Source organism: Ruditapes philippinarum, unplaced genomic scaffold (assembly GCF_026571515.1).
Source record: "Ruditapes philippinarum isolate M1 unplaced genomic scaffold, ASM2657151v2 ctg1806_1_1_1_1, whole genome shotgun sequence".
In the NCBI taxonomy this organism is placed as follows: Eukaryota; Metazoa; Mollusca; class Bivalvia; order Venerida; family Veneridae; genus Ruditapes; species Ruditapes philippinarum.
In genome coordinates, this window is record NW_026852524.1 from 267,483 (window position 1) to 290,075 (window position 22,593).

Below are 22,593 nucleotides of genomic sequence, written 5' to 3' on the forward strand. Positions count from 1 at the left end.
TGGTGAGAAAAATTATATTCACATGCGAGTTATCGGATTTAAATATTGTTTCTTATTCAGTTGGACATGGGTTAATCATGAAAATAAATTTAATTGATTAATAATCGATTAATATTCCCATTAATCAGCATGCATTTTCCTGATCACTGTAATAGTAATTAAATCAATACATGCAAAAAGAGGCTGTAATCATGATTAATTTATGATTACTTTCTGTAATATGTTGGATAATAAGTAGACCTTGGATAAATGGATACAAAATTAAAGGCTCAAAAATGAACACATTTTTACTTTTTTAGAAAGGGCAAAACATGAGTTTAACATCATTTTAAATAATGGTTTAAGAGCGTGCTAGATGCATGTTACTGGAAAAAAGTGGTAAATGTGAAATAAAATGTTAAAAAAGTAGCAAAATGTAAAAAGAGCAGTACAGTATTTTGACTTCCATTCAAAATACTAATCAATGTAACAAGACTAATTGCCAAAAAGCAACAGAAGAAAAAGTAAGGTCAGGTATTTGGCCAAAGAGTATCTTGTTGAAAACTAGAAAAGAAGACCAGATATAAAAAGCTTTTCAGAAATGAAATAAAACTACTTGGGCCTTAATGGGCCTTAAGTGAGACCAGTTACAACCATCTTTTTTTTTTTGCTAAAAATGTTCTATTCTAACAACATGCCAAGGTTAAATAAATTCTATTGAACTTTTTTTTCCGAGCCCGCTTGCAGAGAGCTTGACATAGTTGTCACAATGGCTGTTCGGTGTATGTATGTGGGTCTGTATGTCCATCCAGATTATGCTTGTCCAGGTTGTAACTCATTAGTAGGCAGAATTTCAAATGTTGCGCGTAAGAACCGTGGCTGGGTCAAAGGTCAAGGTCATACTTTAAGGTCAAAATGCAATAAAATGGTCTCGGAGAGCTTGTCCACACCATGTCTCAATCACTAGCTGATGGAATTTTAAATAACCTGGAACAAATGTTTAACATTATGGGATGACTTGTCATGTGCAAGAACTGTTTGGCTAGGTTACAGGTCAGCTTGTCCGCACCGTAACTCTTATCACAAGCTTGTGGAATTACAAATAATCTGGCACAACTGTTCAACATTATAAGATGGTGGGTCAAGGTCAAGGACAATTAAAATGATCATGTTGCTTATCAAGGAAAAATTTTAAGACAAGGGCATTATCATAAAAAAGCAATATTATTCCTCTTTTTAAATTAAACGTTTCTTAAAATTTGTTAATCCCGTTCCTCATAACAGGAAGGGGATTATAGGAATGACCTCCATCTTGTCAGTCTGTACCACCGAATAAGGACAGGGGGCAACCTAACTGTAAGCAGAGCAGAAGACAACAATAGAGTTCATTCCGTAACAATAGAGTGAACAAAAGAAATGGTCCCTTATCCTATTTCTGCCGGACGTCCGCCAGTAACATTGTGGCAGCTCCATAACTTTTTAAACTGCTGAACTTTTTATGCCCCCACAAAGTGGGAGCATATAGCGTTCCACTTGTCCGTCCGTCCGTACGTCCCGAAATCTTGTTAACGCAACTCCTCTAAAATCGGATGGCAGATTTTGCTTAAACTTCCAGGGATGAACAACCTTAATGTGTAGATGGCAGTAAAGGAAGGAATTTTCGCTGCAACCAAATTTAACAGAATTATGGCCCTTTGTTGATTTTTTCACTATATACTAAGTCTATGTAGAAATTTTGTGAACGCAACTCCTCTTAAACCAGATGGCAGATTTTGCTTAAACTTCCAGGGAAGAACAACCTTAATGTGTAGATGGCAGTAAAGGAAGGAATTTTTGCTGCGACCATATTTAACAGAATTATGGCCCTTTGTTGATTTTTTCACTATATACCATATAGAAATTTTGTGAACGCAACTCCTCTTAAACCGGATGGCATATTTTGCTTAAACTTCCAGGGATGAACAACCTTAATGTGTAGATGGAAGTAAAGGAAAGAATTTTTGCTGCGACCAAATTTAACAGAATTATGGCCCTTTGTTGATTTTTTTCACTATATACCATATATATGTTGTCAGTGGGGGCATCCGAGTCCTTTGGACACAGTTCTAGTAATTAAATAACTTGGCACAAATAATAACCATTATGAGAGGATTATGTAATGATGCTCTTGATATGTGTCTGTCCAGGTTGTAACATATTTTTGAAGCAGTTGAAATATTTGCTACATTCGAACCTATTAGTTTTAGCTTAAGCTGTATTTTGCAATATTGAAACTATACATAATGTATATTGCCATAGTTTGTCAATTAAAATTGAGACTTCAAATGCCTGGAAGTATCTATTGAAAAACTCTTTCCTTCTAAATGTATTTATTGATGTACTGCAATATTTGCATCTACAGGTTAGTAAGGGATGAGGATATTGTGAAGTTTGAGCAGTATAAACAGCTGTACGATTTCTATAGCAACAGTAGAACATATGGATTTCCCCCAGCCCCTGTCAGTACATCTGTCCCATCTGGGCAGACACCACCACAGGGTCCCCCGCCAGCACCTCCAGGCACAACACCCTTAATTACACCACCAGAACGAGGGGGCTCACCAGGAAGGAGGCGATCATTGTCACCTAGGAGACACAGGTTAGATTGTTAATTAATCTAAATGAATACCGGCATCATATATATACCAACACAAAAATAAGTCTATGCAAATTCAATACATGGTGTACTTCAGATAATATTGCATTTGAAGGAAGTGAAATGTAATGAAATATACAACCAGATGTATGCATAATATATGGAAATAATAAAGTCATTAAAGTGCATTGACTGTCCTGTTCTTATATATTTTATACAAATACTATTATTTCTTTGTTTTTCTGGGTCAGGACTTGCACTAATAATACATAACCTACTAAAATATGTTAAATTAATAATCTTGTTGTTTTGAAAGATAGCTTGCATTTTTCAAAATAAATGATCAACATTGGCAATAGATAAATTTTCTATCATTTTTACAGCAGTTTTGCATTCTTACTTTAATACTGAATTTACATTTGAGAGCTTAAAATAAGTTATGTTTTATCAAAATACATATAAAAGAAATTGGATTTGGCGTTAAAAGGTTCTGAATATTGAAATATTTGAACAAAATAAAATTTTATGTTTAGGTCTAGAAGTCCTAGGAGAGATGGAAAGGACAGGAGGGACAGGGAGAGAGACCATAGAGAAAAGAGAAGTTCAGCTGAAAGAAGAAAAGATGACCGTGAAGACCGTAGCCCAGACCGCAAACGTGACTATTCTCCAGAGAAAAAGATGACAACTGATGATAGTAGAGATGAAACAAGTCCCGAGAAAAAGTCAAAAGACAATGAAAAGGAAAGTAAAAAAGAAAGAAAAGCTAGAAGAAAGAAGGAAAAAGCAGAAGGTGTTGAGAAGAAGAAGAAAAAGAAGAAAGATAAGGAAAAAAGTAAATCTAAGAAAGACAGAGCTGAGAAGAAAGCCAAAAAGCTTAAAACAGTTGAACAGTCAGAGAATGAAGAGGGAGTTGTCAGTAAATCAAAATTATCTGAGTCTCAAAATGAAACAGATACAGATAAAAGTGATAGTGACACTGAAAGCAAAGTGAAAACAAGGACTTCTAGACAGAATTCGACTGCACAGTCGGATATGTCTGACCATGAGGTGGCTGAGGTAAAGAAGATTAAAAAATTTATAAAGACAGAAATTAAGGAGGAGATTGAATCAGATACCAAACAAAGTGTAAAGAAATCAGATTCAGATCTTGAAGAAGAGAAACATTCTCCTGTGAGAGTAAAAACAGAAATTGAGTCGGACAATGAAAACAAGGAACCTGTTAAACTAGAGAAAAGAAGGTCTATTAAGAGAGGAAAACCTGAAGCTGATGTTGAAGAGGCCACTGAAGCTAAAAAAGCTAAATTGGAGGAAGTAGTAAAAGAAGAAGTGAAGGAAGAAAAGATGGAAACTTCTGATGGTGCATCTCCAGCTGGTTCTGAAGGTATTTAGTGTATTGGTTGAATTTTATTTCCTCAGAAAAATGCGCAATTAGACTATCAGAGTTATTGTAAAGATAATAGATTTTTAGTTTACAGTTAATTTGATGATTTGATTGTTTATAAGAGTTTTGTTAGTTTTAAAGTCTGGACATTGGGGTTTGTAGAATTCAGTCATATTTTCTGCAAATCATTTAACAAAAATGGTTATAATTATACTTTCACTTGAAATTGGCAGTGTTTTGCATTGACTTAAATATTGAAATACTGTTGGGAAAAGGCGTAAAATAAAACAAACAAAATATTGAAGTTTTGAGTATGTGACAGGCCTTGCTATACACCTGTAAGTATAGTGATTTTTATGTGAAGATGAATGAATTTCTCATTTTTATCAGGTTTTGATGATATACCCCATCCAGAAGATGAATTGATGTTAGATCCACCAGAACTATCCAAGTGGGAGAAATGGGAGAAAGATGAGGTTTCCATATGATTTTAAGTCCCCCCCAGCCAAACCCAAAGGAAAAGTGGAACCCTTTGGAAAAAAAAACCCATTTTTGCCTGGTTTAAAACAAAATTTTTTTGGGTATATACGTTTTTAAAACCTTCTCACCCAAACCCCATTTAGTTGAATGGGATTTTTTGGTGTTTTTGAGTCAAAAGATTTGCATTTTTTGAATTTATGATCTGCCATATTGGGGGTTTAATTTAGATGATTTAATGAGCATCGGGGAAAGGGGGAAAAACTTTTTTTTTCGGGACAAAAGGGAAACCCAACTTGCCTGGTACTTTTTTTATTTTGGCCCACTAAATAAAAAATAGGCCTTTGCCATTGTAGGAACCCTTGCATTGGATTAACATTAATTTCTTATTTATGGTTCCTATGAAAATTGCCTAGTAATTAATGCTACCTGCTTTAGGTTCTAATCCCTCAAGGACAGGACTCTTTATATCCATCCAGCTAAATGTTGGTGGTTCTACTGAGGTGACGCTTATTTCTGAAATAATGCATGGAGTGGCAGCCACAGCCATTCTTCATCAACTCTGCTCGACAGTTGACATGTGACCATATACAGTGTCAGTTTGACTGAAAAACTCGACTAACCAGCCTAAGAAAGTGTTCAAAAACTTGTTTGACACTATGAAATGACATCAAAGGCCAAGCGATGTAAAACTTTCACAATGATTTATTGAACTTGTTATGTTGCTTAATTAAGTTAATCATTTTGTAAGGGTGAGTGAATTCTTTTGAATAAGAAAAATGAAATTTTGATGAAAATTGTACATCATTATTAGATTGAAAGAAGCCATCTGTACAGTAAATCAGATTTAAGTAATATAATCGAGCTTTTGTTATTACAGATCTGTGATTGAGAAAGCTGAACATGCATTAGCACAGAAGGTCATGAAACCTACGTCTGTGAGCTCTGCAGTTTCTGTCATCCAGCCTGTCAAGACAAAAGAGACAAAATCAGACATTAAGGACGTAGAGCCTGTACAAAGTAAGAGGGAGAAATCTCCAGTGGTTGAACCAAAACGTCGAGTATTTATGGAACCTGATAAGAAAAAGGATGAACGAAGGGTAGCAACAAAGCAGCAACATAATGTTAAGATAACAGTCACAGGTGACGAGAAAAGAAAAGTGGCCACTGGAAATGACCTTCGAAATAAACTCAGGGAAAAACGGCGGGAAAGTGAACATTCTAGAGACTATGAGAGATCGAGGGATAGGGATCGTGATAGAAGCCCAGAGAGAAGTAAGAGAAAGGATAGTCACAGTTATAAAGACAGACGTAGTAGTCGAGATTATGACAGACAGGATAGTCGCAGTAGTGTTAAAGATTCAGATAGAGGTAAAGGTGTCGGGAGGTCTCTTTCTCGTAAAGAGTCTGTAATAGATGATTCTCGATTTGTTCCGGACTATGACGATGACGAGAGCTTTTCGGAAGATGAAAATTCAGAGGACAGTAGTACTGATAGCTCTTCAGACGATGCGGTTGTGCAAAGGAAACATAAACATAAGAAAAATAAACACAAAAAGGATAAGAAGCAGAAAAAGAAGAAAGAAAAGAAGAAAAAGAAACATAAATTAGAAAAAGAAAAGAAAATTAAATCCTCTGTCGGGAAATAGAAAACTTGAATTTTTTGTGTTAAACAATTATTTCATAATGATTTAACAGGGGTTGTAAAGTCCAATTTTATTGACCTGTCAATTCAGTTTAATGCTTATATGAAAATTCAGTCTAATATTGGTAGTACACATATTTGTCTACTTTTCAAATATTTAGAATATATGTTTATAAGCTGTGTTCAATTTTTTTTTCTTTTCCTCCTTTATGTTATATTTAAAAGAAAAAATTTTTTTTGGTAAATTGAAATTAATTGCATATTGTAAAAAATATTACCACTAAACCATACATGGTAAATGTTTTTGATAAGCTGTATAATCTAAAGTTTGATAATAACTATTTTGAAAAGATTGAATGAAAAACTGAAGGTTGGGAAAACAGTTAATAATATGTATTAATTGCTAAAATACTTGTCTGTGTAAGGAGCATTAAGGATCCAAGCATCAAAACCTCATAATGGAATATATTACAAACCACCTAAGCCCAGTCTTGCTTCAGACATATGCTCTAATATAAAAAAAAAAATTTAATGTATCTTTAGCACTAATATAAGAACTGCACAGTATGCAATTGACAGGTTGCTATAAATGGACAATACGATTCTACTAAAGAAATGCATAAAAGATTGTCTTAAACGTTTGTTATATTGTATTGGAAATGAGATTTATTTCACAGACTTTTAAGAAATTTATCTGTTGTAGTTTTTGATTGGAGTAACAATGTGTCATGTAATATTTTTACTTGCTTATTGGTTTCCACAGATCTACTATTTTGCTCAAAAATTATCATGACCTACTGTAGGGTTTTTTTTGGAGTGTATCCTATTGTTAACCTTACATTATTTAATTGAACTGACTTCGAGTTTGGAACTGTCAATAGTTTCCATGGACTTCAGTACTAATATGGGACAGTTGACGTCCTGTGTAGGCTGGCTTTGCTCTGTACTGTTGGAATATAGGCAAATTATTGCTACTTGTGGCTATAGTGTAAATATTTACAGGTTAAAATATTGGAAATTTTTCCAAGTAAAATACATTTTGAAATATGAGTAAATTGGTTTGAGTGTTCATGTAAATAGCTTTGTTAAGATTGTACATTATGTTAGATAAATTGATTTAGTGCCTATTTATTTATCAGAAGTGTAAATGATCTGTTTGCACTAAGTGTTGAATGAAGTATTTTAACCCTTGGCCTGCTGGGAACAACTTATTTTAAAAATAACCCATGCAGCCCAGTGCAGACCAAGATCAGACTGCCCAGATCTGATTGTGGTCTGCACTATTCAGTACATGAACTTATTTTGACATTTTTCCAGGGAAAAAAAATGGTCTTGTTCAGATTGAAAATCATGCAAGTCCTTTAATTTTTAGTGTGGTTAGGGTTAAGTGTGGAGAAATGTATTCTATATTAGAACTTGAATATATATTTATGCTGAGATTGAATGAATACATGTAGTTTTATTGTAATTATTGTACATAAAATAGTGATAACTAGAAATTATTGTTAAGAATGAGTATTGATGTACATAAAATCACCTTATATCTAAGTGCTTATAGTATTGTACACTTATTTCATTAATTAATATTATTAATGCTATAAAGAGAATACTGATAAGTATCACAATATAATAATACAGATATTTACTATGCTGTCAGATTCAAGGTTTTAGTGACTATTTCTGTAATAGACTTAATCCGTTGTCCGGTAATAAATTCTAAATAATTTGATTTCCCAAGAGTATAGAGTTTTGTAGACGAAAATGGAAATTAGAACAACAGTATGAAGTTTTGCTAACCTACACAGGTGTGCAGGCTGGCCTAGCTCTATGCTGGTGTCTTGGCAAGTCAAAAAATGCTTCCAGGGTTCAAAAGTTAAAATGTGTACATATATACTAAGATTTGAATGGCATTAATGATTGGTGGAAATTTTTATGAATTTGCACTTTTTTGAATACATTAATTGTTCAATTAGTCTAAGTGACTCAAAACATGTTTGTGCATAATATATATCATAATAATTAGGCCTTTGGCCATTACATGTCTATATTATTATATACAGTTCATTGTTATTTTAAGGGGTTTTGATGAATTTCTTAAACTTTATCATCTTCTATCATAAGGCCAAGTTGGCCTGCATATTATTGCAGTTTCCCTGGACTATAAACTTATGCTAGAAGTCCTCATCACAATGATCATGTAAATTTATACGGTCTCGTTAACAATGCAAAGTTATACGGTATGCAGTTATACGGTCTCGTAAACAAATTTGAAAAAGTTTCATAAGTTTTAAGGCATTAATTGGTAAAAATGGGATTTTTTGGGCATTATTTTCACTCTAGTCTGCAGGATTGATTCAGCTGTTCTATTTATTGTTCATTACAGATTATTTGAATTTTTAAATATTGACATGCATTCATTAACTGTAAGTCATATTGGTTTTATTTCACTATTTTAAGCTATTATTTCCAGTTGTTTATCCAAGGATAGTAAAGACACTCGTATAAAATTACAGTAAAGATTTAAAACTTTTAACATAGTTGAAACTTCACCGACATTTTCCTCTTGATAGTTTAGTGCCAATTTTAATTAAGAATAATTTCTGTATGGTGGCAAACCCACAGTCAATTTTAATATAAATTTTAAAGCAAAACGTTCATTTTGAGATAAGGACACAATTTACTTATTTCATTATTGAATGTTAACGTTTCTGAAAATATTGTCTTTGTGAATAATTTGTACATACTGATTTTCACCTATGTGGTGTTTTGTATAGATAATTAAACAATTGTAAAATCATGTTATTTGGTGATCTCTGCAATAAAAAAGATAAAATCCATTTTGATTGTTATTCATCACTGTTTATATATCTTTAGCTTCCACAAATGAGAAGCTTATTAATTTGTGTTTTCACTTAAAAAATCTTGTTAAAAAACCAAAATAGCTAGGCAAGGAACATCGCTTAGTCAGTGTCTACTAGATTTGTTCATATAAAATCCCTGGGGTCGAAATTGACCCAGCCCAAGGAAATCCTTAATATTTCTTATACATGTATGTATATATTATATAGTCGACTTCAGAAAAATCTTTTAAAAATCCCAAAGAGCTAGAGCTTAGATATTAAGCATGAAACATCTTCTAGTGTGACTGTCTACCAAGTTTGTTCAAATAAAAGCCCTGGAATCAAATTTGGGGTCATTGATTTTCATTTTATGTATATAGTAAAAAAAAAAATATATCTTTTAAAAAAAAACAAAGAACTGGAGCTTTAATATTTAGTATGAAACAACTTCTAGTGTGTGTCTTCTTAGTTTGTTCAGAAGCTCTGGGGTCAAAATTGGTCCTTCCCCATGGGGTCATTGTACACATCTATCGGAACTGTTGTTTTCCCTTAGCAATAGCAACCAGTTATGTTTTTACACATGCACTATTTCAGATACAAATATGAACTTTGTGAGAACAATTTAAGATTTAGATTTTATATCGGCTATTGGCACTTTGCGAATCAGAATGAAACGAGGGGCACCGTATAGAGGAAATTTAGTACAAATAGCCCTTTATATCTGCTTTTGTTTATAGTTAACAATAGTACTTGTTCCTCGTCATTGAGAGCTTTTAAATACAGGTGAACGATTTCAGGGTCATCTTGATTCATGGCCCTCTTGTTAAATAACCTAGCATATCTACCACATCAAGATGTGTCACGTTCAAGACCCAGTTCCCTACCTCAAAAATCAAGGTTGCACTTACAGTTTGAAGGTACTCATTCTTACAAAAGTAAAGGTACACATTCATGTCCGAACTGTAACTTTTGTCATGTTTTGAAGGATCTTTTTAACAAAATTTTTTAACCCAAAATTTCCCAACCCGTCCCCCCCCCTTTGGGGGAATTTTTTTAGGGGTTTTTCCTAAAAAAATTGTTTTTTGGTTTCCAAAGGGTTTTTCGGGCCCAAAAATTATAAATTAAATGCTATCTGAAAATCCCCAACAAAAAATTTATAAAAGTTATTGAAACTAAATTTTTAAAAATTTTAGCATTTTTAAGGTTTAAACCTCTAAGTGGGGGACCTTGCCCTTTGGGGAGGTGGGGGGTTGCGGGTGTTGTGCATGACTTTTACTTCTTTTTTATTTTTAAAATTTATTTTTTAAAAAAGTATTTTCAAAAATCCCTTAAAACTATAAAAAAATTTATAGAGGGGACAAAAAAATATCCCCCTCTAACAGACTATGCAAAATTTTTTTGACCTCTTAGAGTGAACCTTGGAGGGTAGGGACCCATGTTTTTCGCCTGACATATCGTCTTATTATTGTGATTATTTGTGCAAAGTATTTTTAAAATCCCTTGACCTATGAAAGTTATGGACTGGACACAAAATATTCTCTATAACAGACTATGTAGATCTTTGACCTCTACATGTGACCTTGACTTTGGAGGTAGGGACACTGGTGTTACGCATTACATATCATCTTATCATTATGACTACTTGTGCCAAGCATTTTCAAAATCCCTTGATCTATGAAGAAGTTCTGGATGGGACACAAAATATACCATATAACAGACTGTTAACTTTTGACCTCTAAGCATGACCTCGACCTTGGAGGTAGTGGTGCAGGTGTTGTACTCGACATATCGTCTTATTATTGCGACTTTTTGTGCAAAGTTATTTCAAAATCCCTTGAACTATGAATAAGTTCTACATTGGACACAATATTATATACCCTTTAACAGACTATGTTAATTTTTGACCTCGAAATGTGACCTTGACCTTGAAGGTTGGGATGCAGGTGTTGCCCATGACACATCATCTTATTATAGTGACTATTTGTGCCAAGTATTTTCAAAATCCTTTGATATATGAAAAAATTATGGACCGGACACAAAATATACCATATAACAGACTATGTTTATTTTTGACCTCCAAGTGCGACCTTGATCTTGGAGGTTGGTGACCGATTGTTGCGCATGACACATCATCTCATTGTTGTGAACAATTGTGGCAAGTATTTACAAAATCCCTTCAAAGATAAGAAAGTTATGGACCGGACACGACATTTACCCTCAAATAGAAAATGTTGACCTTGACTGGAGGTAGGGGTCTGGTTTTGCGCATGACACAGTCTTACTATAACAAACATTAGTGTCAAGTTCTTTCAGATTCCTTCAATAAATGACAAAGTTATGGACCAGACACGCAAGTGTGACAGACAAACGGATGGAGTCTATTTCTATATCCCCTTTTTCCTCGAAAAGGCGGGGGGACAATAACTTTGCGCAAATGTCTACCACATCAAGATGTTGCGTCACATCCAAGGACCAGTTTGAAGGTTCACACAAGTTTTAATTACAAGTTAAAAGTACACCATTTGTGTATGGACTGCAACTTTTGTCATTCATGGAAATTTTTTAATAACCTAGCACATCAAGACCACACTTCGCATTCAAGTTTAAATATATAAAATAATGACCGATTTTTTAGTATTTACAACTATATTTCTACTGCGTTACTAAGGCAGTAAGGGCAATTTATACATATTTTGACTACTTTCTGGTAATTTACATGGCTTGTAAGTGCCATTGATAATGTGTAAATAGCTTCCTTTTGGTTATCTCACTTTATACATTCAAATACATTTTCATGAAAATTAGCATGGATCTAGAGGCGTGCTGCTTTAAGCGAAAAAAAAATTGGGGTCAACGTTCTCGTTTTGGAGTTATCTGCCCCTGAATCAGAATTTTCTATTTATTTGAGGTCATTTCAAGGGCAGATGACTTATTCATACTTAAATGAAATATTGTTTTTACTTCTGGATTGTTTTTCTTTTTATTGTCGAGGACAATACACAATAGTGACAATAACATGCAATTCCTTTTATTGTTTGTTAAATTTTTTTTCAATAAAATAAAGGCACTTTAAATTCTTAAAAAATCCGCCATTTTTTAATACAAAATGCACAGGTTAAAAGTGAAAAAAAAACCAAAAAACAACTATCCACTCTAAATTAGTTCTTAAAAAATTTTGCACATCGACTAAAACGAAGGTAAGATTCATGAAAAAATATATGTATTTTTGCCTTCATTGTAAATTATCTGCCCTTGAATTTAACAAAAAGCCAAAATTGAGCAGAAATCAAGCAGATTCGCTAGAAGGTCTCTATACCTTTGAGGAAATTTCAGAAACACTTAAGAATATGAAAAATGACAAAAGCCCAGGGTCTGATGGTTTTACATCAAATTTTTTTAAAGTTTTCTGGAAACAAATTGGACATTTTGTCGTCAGAAGTATTAATTATTCTTTTATTAAAGGTGAATTATCACTTACCCAAAGGCAAGGTATAATTACCTGTATCCCGAAAGAAAACAAACCAAAACAATATTTAAAAAACTGGCGACCAATAACTTTATTGAATTATACTTTAAAACTAGCCTCAGGCACATGACTTAAGTCAGTTTTAAATTGTTTGATAGATACAGACCAAACAGGATTTTCTAAAAGGAAGATTTATCGGAGAGAATATACGATTAGTCTACGATATAATGAATTATTTAGAAAAAAAAAGAATGCCAGGACTATTAGTAATGATTGACTTTGAAAAAGCATTTGATACACTTTCCTTTTGATTTTATAAATAAGACTTTTGAATTTCTTTAATTTTGGCCCAATGTTTAGAAAATGGATATCTCTTTTTTATACAAATACTGAAACTGCTGTTCAAATGAATGGATTTTTTTGTCTAACTTTTTTAAAATAGGGCGTGGTTGTCGTCAAGGAGACCCCATCAGTCCTTATATTTTTATCTTATGTGCCGAAATATTAGCCATCAAAATAAGAACTAATAAAAATATAAAAGGTATACATATCAACGGAACAGAGTATAAGATTTCACAGTATGCTGATGATACCTCTTTACTGTTAGATGGATCTGATCAGTCTTTTTAAATTGTACGCTTGATATTTTACATGAATTTTCTATTATTTCTGGATTAAGAGTTAACTTTGAAAAAACACATGTTATATGGATTGGCTTCTTTAAAATATAGCACTAGATCAATAAAAACTAGGTGGAAATTAATTTGGGGTAGTACATCATTTAGATTACTTGGTATCAACTTTCACGTTGATTTTAGAAAAAATGATAACTTTGAATTATACTGCAAAAATTGAAAATATCAAAAAAATATATCCAGTGTTGGAAAAGAAGGGCTTTAACACTATTGGTAGAATAACTGTTGTAAAGTCACTGTTACTTCCTTTATTAACTAACTTGTTTATATCACTTCCAAATCCAAATTCTCAGATGTTAAAGGAAATAAGTAATATGTTTTATGATTTTGTGTGGCAAGGTACACCAAAGATTAAATCTTCTGTATTTGGTGAAAGAATATGTAAATGGTGGTCTAAAAAATGATTGATGTATGTGCTTACATGAAAAGTTTAAAACTTTCATGGTTAAGAAGAATTGTATCATCTGAATTGATATAAATGTTACACTATTTTAGAAAACTTTTTTAGATATTAGGAAGCTATTTAATTGTGGAAAGTTATATACAGCATATATATTTAATATTTTTGAAAAATTCATTTTGGAAAGATGTTTTAGGTGCTTATGTAGAATTTGTAGAAAAAACACCGATTATTTCTATGGAAATGTTTGTTAGAAAATGCCTCTGTTTCTATAACCAATATATTTTTGATGGATAGAAAACCTATTTTTATAAAAACATGGTATGATAAAGGTATAAGGTTTATCAAAGATATTATGAATGTGAATGGTATTTTCCTTGAAAGGAATGAATTGGAAGCAAGATTAGGCATTAAAGTAAACTTCATTTACTATGAATTAATTACAAGTGCTGTCAAGAAATACAGAAAGTGTATTAAGTTTAAAGTTATGTGAAAATTATGAAATTGCTTCCTATTGTCCCATTATATGTTGTTATTTAAAGCCTATACTACTTTGTGTTAAAGGTACATCAGACATTTGTACAATATATACATAAAAAATGATGATATTCCAACTTGTCAGACTAAATGGAACACTTGCTTTCAATTAAGTCAATCTGACTGGAATAAAATACATAGTTGGGTTTTTGACATTAGCAATGATTCTTACTTGCAATGGGTTTCAGACAAGACTAACACATAGAATATTAGCTACTAATTATCTTCTTTTGAAAATGAATTTATCTGTTACAAGTATGTGTACTTTTTGTAAATCAGAACATGAAACATTGTTACACCTTTTTTGGGAATGCTCATTTGTCAAAATATTGATTACAGAAATTATTAAAATTGTTAGGAATCATGATGCTTTATTTGATATTGATTGTAAAACTTTTATATTAGGTTATACAAAAAAGAGCCAGTCAAAGTACAATATCCTATGTCTAGAGATAAAGAAATATGTTTATTTATGTAGGAGAAAAAATATTTTACCAAATATAGATGGATTAATTAGAAGTTTTAAATTAGCCTCTTCAATTATTGATGCATGTGCAACAAATACAAAAGATAACATAATGAATTGGACAATTGTTCAAAAAATCATTTAATTCTTTTTAGAGTAATGTAAATTTATAATTTATTAATATACAGCCATTGCTTTTTGTTAAAAGTTTGAGTATAAGAAACAACAACAATGTTTTCTCTGTTCAATCTATGAGCTACCTTTCCTTTTTTTCTCTTCTTTTATTTCCCTTGTGATTTTGTTTGTATATTATTTTGTGTATGTACATTTGTATATATTATTGTGGAAATGTGAAGTTGTGATTAATACTCAATGACAATAATCAATAATTGTTACTAAATCAACAAATATTTGATACATGTGTATATATAATATGATAAATAAAATCTTTGTAAGGTATGGAGGGGGATGCCCTCGACCCCCACATACCCATGACGAGGGAAATAAAAAAAAAAAAAAAAAAAAAAGTCAAAGGCAGATAACTCGAAAATGAGAACAATGACCCCAATTTTTTTCTGTTTAAAATGTTTCTGTTATCATATTCCAACAACATGCAAAGTTTAAAAATTTTCTATTTAACAGTTTTAATTTTGCCTATATAAAAACTCCAGAAAACGCTTTAAAACAGGATTTTTAAAGGTCTTATGAACTAAGTGACTCTTAGGGACAGCAGTGATTTATCTAGATGTGCGTCTTGCGTAAAGTACGCATAAAAATCGAAAAAGACGCACAGTTTCAAAATATGTGCGTTCAATTTGACGCATGCAAATCAGGTGGTTTATAATCCAAAATATCACGATTAGTGATTTCTATGTACTGTTTGATTACTTTAATTTCATCAGTTGAATAATTTAATTTCCAATGATTACTTGTGCAAGACTTATCCCCCATTCGCTTGAAACGTTAAATCCCTGTGATCGGTAACCGCCCATTATCGGCATAAGCCAATCAGAGCGTCCATTTTGCATGAGAGCGAATCGCCTACAATGGTGAAATATGGCGCCATTGGCGCTAAAAATAAGAATGGCACAGGAAAATCGTCAGCAAAGGGCATAGGGTGCATCTTAAATCTGTACCAGACTTATATTGTATGTTATTTAGTCATCTAGACAATACTGGTACCAACATCAACAGGTTAACCATTCCCCTGTAATTACGCATATTCTTGAGTTTATCCATTTCACTGTAGCATTTTTCCAAGTTATCTACTTACCTTATCCCTTTCCCATACAGATAAGCATTTCTACTACCGTAAATTTAATCCAATAAACCAAACAAAAAATCATTAATCTACTTAATATTTTAAATAAATATCGGTAACTGAAAAAAAGTGTTGCTATTTTAAGAAATGCTGTAAGTTACAGTATAATATGACAGGTGTGTAAATTGAATTCCCCTAAGGTCACTCAAGTTCATGCGGAGTGTAAAAAAAAAAGATGTCTATTACGTCATCAGAATATTTGACAGGGTGATTAACCAATCAGGGAAACATTGTGCATGACTTTTTTTCATGGTCAAAAGGTCTGTCTGTGTATGCTTTCTACACAGAGGCATACAAGGAGCAATAAAAGTCGTCAGTAATGTATACAGTGTGATAGGGACATTTTGTGCAAATTACGAACAATTAAAATGGATAATGCACAGTATTAGACACAAGTAGTAAGAAAATATAAATTATGCAAATTAGATTTTTGAGCAGCCAATAAAAATTGTTTTGCCTGCAATTAATATTAGTACCAAAAAAAAAACTTTTTTATACACTTTAATTATTTAATCACTTGTTATAAAAACATGCAAATCATGTCAAGGATCTGCTATTAAAAAAAAAATTCTGCTAAGACGCATTTATTTTGCTACATGACTCATTGATTTTGCTAAAGGACTCATTGTTTTCAAACATGTGCGTCATCCGACGCATTGTAAAGAATTTCTAGATTAATCACTGGGACAGGGGCAGTTTTTACTCCAAAGGTTCATTATTCTAGAGAACCAAAAGGTAAGGCTCCCACGTTTACAATTTTTTGTAAATGTTTACACGATTGCTAAGAACCGAAACGACACCGTTGGAACGGTGGTACCTCTATGTACTGTATATACCATGCATTTAAGTCGCAAAATGATGACTTACTTTCTATTTTTAATACATATACAAATAAAGAATGTTCAGGGCTCATCACGATTGAGTCAGCACACATTTTCTGCCTTATATCCCCTTTTTTACTAAAAATGTATTATGTCAGGAGCAATTTTTGCACGGTAATGCTGTGTGGAGGGTTGTTAACACCAATTTTCCGTTTTTTACTTTGGAATAAACAACTAGAGTTGATAAAATCCATAATACAGGGCTGCCAACAGCAAATTGCAAAATCAGCGGAAAATACGCCGGGAGTTAAGGGGGCTACTCAAGCCCCCTTTGCAGGTCAAGGGCAGAGCCCTGGTGGGGGACCAGGGGGCGAAGCCCCCGGATTCTGATAATTTGGTATGCCCTAAAATCAATTTCCTGGACTCTGACAAATATCAGACATTTTAACAACAGACAAGAGCGACAAAGTAAACTGTAATTTGATTGGTTATTCTAAAATAGAATACCGGAAAAGACTCGATATGACCAATGAGAAAAGCGCTTACAGACGTACCATAGGCGGCTAGCGTAACGATAAAAGCCGAAGCGTGCCGGTTTTTGGGTACTGTATAAAATATGACGAATTAATTTATTGTCTTTGTCGAATTTACATCGATCTCAAAAATGACCCAGGAGCTCACGAAATCCGCGGAAAATTGGCAGCCCTGATAATAAAAGGCAATGATTAAGAAATTTTGTAGGCAATATGGTCATTTCGATTAAACTGTAAATTATCGTAAACGTTTATGAATGGAAATTGAAACAAATCTGTTTAAACGTGCAAGCCTTACCAAAAGGTGGTGCTACATGCCAAATATCTAATCTCTGGGCTTGTAGTAAGTCTCTCAAAAATCTATTTTTACCCTCTGACCTACTTATGCATCAGACTTGAATGTTTATCTGCAAATAATAATTTCTGTAAAGTTTGGCGAAAATCCTTCAGTTTTTTATTTCAAGACATTGTTGACCATGGACACTACAATCACATCCTGAGCACTTCTTGTCAAGGTTAGCTAAAAACCATACAACTTGCAAAACTACAATTACATTTTAAGTACAAAGGATGGAAATATGAAAGCCAGTTATGCAATTTTCAAGCAGACATTTGAAGTCTTTCAATATGCCACGGACTAGGGCTGTAGTTTACTCTTTATAAAGAAAATGTGGTTTAAATAAACAAATACAAAAACTAGTTTTCCTTCTTTTATCTGATAAAGACAAGTTGAACTTAGCTGTATTCTGCTCACTCAAGCCAGCTGTGATACAAATAAGAATCAATGCATCAACAGTTAGTTTGGTGGCACAAACTTATTCAGCCAAAACAATTCCTACAGCCAGATGTATGCCGGGTTTGTTACTTCCAGGTGCTGCTCGTTTACTGCCTATACTAAGCTCATCAAAGCAGGCTGTGATATGGTAAATGCAACACATCAACAACCACTTTGATGGCCTAAATAAAGACCAATTCCACTTCTTGAGTATTCCAGGTATCCTCCACTACCTCCATTTCCTGTTCATCTCCACTTTACTGATGTGCAGTGATGCTTCTGTTCCAGACTTCCTCTTCAAATTTCCTAAAAGTGATGCTTTAAAAATAACAAAAGGACTCCAAATTATTTCATTTATACTTCATTTACATCTATACATGCATCAGTAACAGACACCAGTGTAAAATATGATAACTGATGAAACAATAATGAAATAGCACTAGTCAAGTTTCTTAGAAGCTGCAAAAATGTTAAATTTTAACAATGATTAAATAAATTTGTCAACATTTTACAGCCGGTTCAATACACTTCGGACAGTTTTACCGCTAACATGCAGGTCACATTTTCAACTTTGAAGGTTATTAAGATGGGAAAACTTTCAATGTAAGAAGGCTACACAAATAGCCGCTAGGAGGAATTAATCACAGTCTATGGCACTATATTGTATGTTCAATCATCAGCATCTTCCATCTTTGGAGCCAAATAGTAGCGCAGATATCCCATATCAGCAACTTTGTATTCAACAACTGAAATTAAATTGAGCATAATGTTCATTTCATTCTAGGAATAACAAATAAGATACTAATCACAAACAAAGATCGCTACACTTGACAAATGTTAATGTAAATAAGCCTCGCAAAACATATCCTTTAAATTTTCACACGTTTTTGCTTATTGATTGCAAAACAAGTTTTTTAAACTGATGTTAATCATGTGCTCCCCAAAACTTGTATCACATGAGGAAACATCATTGTGTTTGTTTGCTTCATTCTACGCCTTTTCCCAACAGTATTTCAGTCATATAGGCAGGTAGTTTCCTAACCATTGTTCCTGGAGAGTTACACCAGTACTAAACTACCTTCCTCCGTGCTAAACTACCAAAGCATCTCCCAAGGATCAAACCCACTCCAGAGAGGTAACTGGGATTAGAAGTCATCTACAGTTACCCCTCGACCACAGAGGCGGTACAGAATAGGGTTCAAACCCATGACTCCTGTGTTGTCAGGTAAGTTCTGAATAGGCTGTCAGTCCCTACTTTCCTAGGCTAGAGAACAATGATAAAGCTAATAATTGTTAACCATACTATGGAACTTCAAATCTTTAAAACAAACAAACACAGGATTATAAACAGGTAAATTACCTAAAGGTACATCAGCAGACATGGAGAGAGTGACCTGCTGCGAGAGTGGAGAAGCTTTGGAGAAATAGTTGAGGTAGCGAAGAGCAAATGTCAAGGTCACTGCTTGTGTCATTTCAATAATTACCGCCTCTTCTTCCTTATCAGAGCTGCAGTTTTGCGCGAGCTTAATATTGCCTGAAATAAACATTAGTGTCTTATTATTTCTGCCTCCATTCATAAAGAATTATTGTTTTCAACAACTGCTTAATATAGATTCGAATCAAAATGTAGTCAATGACCTAATTATTACTTGACTAAACATGGTTTGTCCTAAATCAAGGCATATTTGAATACAATTTTTCTCTCTTAAATACCTAGTTGACGAAAAACAAAAGGACTACATTTACAATTGCAATATTGCTCTTATTTTCATAATTAAAAGCATCCCTGGCCAGATCATAAGACAGGAAAAAATACTTCAATATCCGGAAATCGGATTTATCAATTAACATAACATGCAAGTTTAAAGCATCTTTAAATGTAAACTTTGACTTTTCTATAATGCAAAAGAATGTTACCTGTTCCCAAGTCACCACTTGCAGAAAATTTTACCCCTTCTTTTGTACAACAAATGACAACAGATTCTCCAATCTGACTTAAATCTCTGCATATTCTTGCAAACTCTCCAGAGGGCATTTTCACAACACAACTATATTCAGTTTCCTAAAAAAAAAACAACGAACACACAATGGTTATAATACAGTATTAATACTAGGCAAGTTCCATATGAATGCAATCACAACTTTAAGGTTACTGAAGCTTAAGTTTGAAACCTTTACAATGCAATAAAATTTGTCAATTTCCACATGTTATAAATGCCAGTTTTAATTAAATAATTACTTACAGGAATTCCTAAATGCTCTGCATCAATGTCCAAGAGTCTAATTTCATAGTCGGATACTTTCTCATTGTCTGAAATAAAACAACAAAACAATTCTATTTTTCCATCTTGTACAGTAAAGCATTTGTTTTTATAAATCTGCAGCAAGAGCTTTTTTGTTTGTTTGTTTCATTTTACGCCTTTTTCAACAGTATTTCAGTCATATAGGCGGGTAGTTTCCTAACCATCGTTCCTGGAGAGTTACACCAGTACTAGACAACCTTCCTCCGCGCTAAACTACCAAAGCATCTCCCGGGGATCGAACCCACGCCAGAGAGGTACCTGGATTAGAAGTCATCGACTCTAACCCCTCGGCCACGGAGGCGGACCCTGCAGCAAGAGCAACGGCCAGTAAAATGTCAGTGATTTAAGTGTCACAAAGTGATCTTGTGATAAGTAACTGATTATTTCCCTGTGAAGCGATATTTATATTCATAATTGATTAGAAATACAAATGTATAGTAAAAATCCTGCCGCCTTTATTAATGAAATGAAATTAAGAATTTAAGATACATTAACATTATTGAACTTACTTGGAGACTCGAAGACAAATGTTACTGTATCAGCATCATCTCCTGTTTTCAAAGTGATAACATCATCATTTCCAGCACACCTGATAATCTTTGCCATGCTAAAAAAATACAGGAACTACTTTAACAAAATTGAAGACAACAGATCGAAAATTCCATTCGACCTTTCTATTATGAGAGGAATTTAACAGTACTCGATGCAGGACAAGTAGAAACATATTGTCTAGACATTTGTATTTAGAAGCTACTCGTCCTGCAGGACCACCGACTCTGAAAATCTTTCAGAAACGGGCCAATACTAAATTGTTCTTTCTGTTTCCTTGTTTAAATGCGAATAAGAGCACATAATAAATGGCCAACTTCTCTTTCTTGCATTATTCCGTGACAATTTTCTAAACAAGCTACCAATTTCCATTTATCCTACTGCTGATTCTTGTTATTTTGGCGATGTTATATATTTTTGCTTACTTTTCTCATGCATTTGTATAAAATTATGGGAATAAGGTCAGCTTTTTCCAGTCGCCTACAAATACTGCACTTGACACGAATAAATGTAATCAGGCCTAAATTTTACTAAATAAATCATAAAATACAACTGCTTTAATCTGGCCAATCTGCATTCAAGACAAAAACTAAAAATGTATGCACCAATCTTCAAATCTATTCACGAATTCGAAAACCTAGCTAAACGCCGTTTTCCGGTACTTTCTGTACATAGCTCTGGGGAATTCACCCAATGGAGTGTAATAGCGAACTCGATGTTTTCGGCATTTTTTAAAATCAAATTGAAATAAAGTAATTATTTCTTTATAAGAAAATAATTAGATATCATTGTATGAATAATTCCATACAAAAAATAAAGTAAATACACAAGTTAACGCAGAAAAAAACCTTATTTATTATGGAAGATTCCACTACGTCTGTTTGAATTTTATTGATTTTCATTATAAACAATTTATTTTTTTGAATAATTTGGAATAGATATTAAAGGAATATTGATAATTTTCAAAAACATCAATTTTTTCACCTTAAACGGTTAAATAATGATAGAAAAATCGAAATATCACGTAACTGTGTTATGTACTTCATTTGATGTAATTCCCCAGAGCTAAAACGGTAACGTACCGGAAAACAGTGTTTAGCTAGGTTTTCGAAAAGGTCAATGGTAAGAATAAGAAAATTATGCAATGTTGAACATTTCTGATATAGATCTAGCTCTACTTTTCATTTTGAACCTTACTTTATTACTTTCCTTGTACATCTGCATCATATTTATATTAAAGTACCAAGGTTACCGTCAAAATTGAAAGCTAAACCTAAACTAACAATAAAATGCTAATTTAAGTAGTGTAACCTACTTTTGTTTACGTTAACAAATATGGCGGGAAATAAATTACCTTCCTAAATTTATCCCCATAGATAAATTTCGGTCACATCTGTATGTATCAAATCCTTCACTCCGCATATTCAACGATACCAAACTGACATGAGAACTATCCATAGCCTGTAAAGTGATTCCACTTGCATTGCAGTCCCATTTTGCTTCGTTCAGCAAATCTTTGATGGCATCTATTATTTTCTTCCACAAAGAACCTTGCACTAATCTTGCCTCAAACATGTTGTAATGAATAAATAAAATGATAAATACAAAAAATAAAATGTATTAAATTTATCACAATCTTCCAAAAACTTCAAAGTCCAAATAGAGAGCCGATGATTGCAGATTTGCTTCTGTTTCCTTTCTTTCCAAGTTGCTGATATCCGCGCAATCTTTCCCGCCAGTATATTCGGCGCGATTCGATCGATCGATGAA

The 22,593-nt window shown here is 33.1% G+C and overlaps 2 protein-coding genes across 2 annotated transcripts in view; one reads left to right on the forward strand and one right to left on the reverse strand.

Moving 5' to 3' along the window:
* LOC132715739 (E3 ubiquitin-protein ligase RBBP6-like) overlaps positions 1-8,954 on the forward strand; it is a 33,046-nt gene extending 24,092 nt beyond the window's left edge. Inside the window, exons 15-19 of the mRNA XM_060698805.1 lie at positions 2,381-2,617; positions 3,148-3,995; positions 4,386-4,471; positions 4,829-4,887; positions 5,338-8,954. Coding sequence (XP_060554788.1) covers positions 2,381-2,617; positions 3,148-3,995; positions 4,386-4,471; positions 4,829-4,887; positions 5,338-6,121 — 2,014 coding nt within the window. The 3' untranslated portion in view covers positions 6,122-8,954. The remainder of the gene's footprint in view (positions 1-2,380; positions 2,618-3,147; positions 3,996-4,385; positions 4,472-4,828; positions 4,888-5,337) is intronic.
* Positions 8,955-18,310: 9,356 nt separating this feature from the next.
* Positions 18,311-22,547, reverse strand: LOC132715986 (proliferating cell nuclear antigen-like). Its single transcript, XM_060699115.1, has 6 exons — positions 22,178-22,547; positions 20,784-20,881; positions 20,215-20,282; positions 19,889-20,033; positions 19,332-19,505; positions 18,311-18,717 (listed from the first exon to the last, which is right to left on the reverse strand). Exons 1-6 carry the CDS (start codon positions 22,396-22,398, stop codon positions 18,641-18,643), a joined length of 783 nt encoding a protein of 260 aa, XP_060555098.1. The 5' UTR covers positions 22,399-22,547; the 3' UTR covers positions 18,311-18,640.
* Between the last annotated feature and the right edge of the window lie 46 nt (positions 22,548-22,593).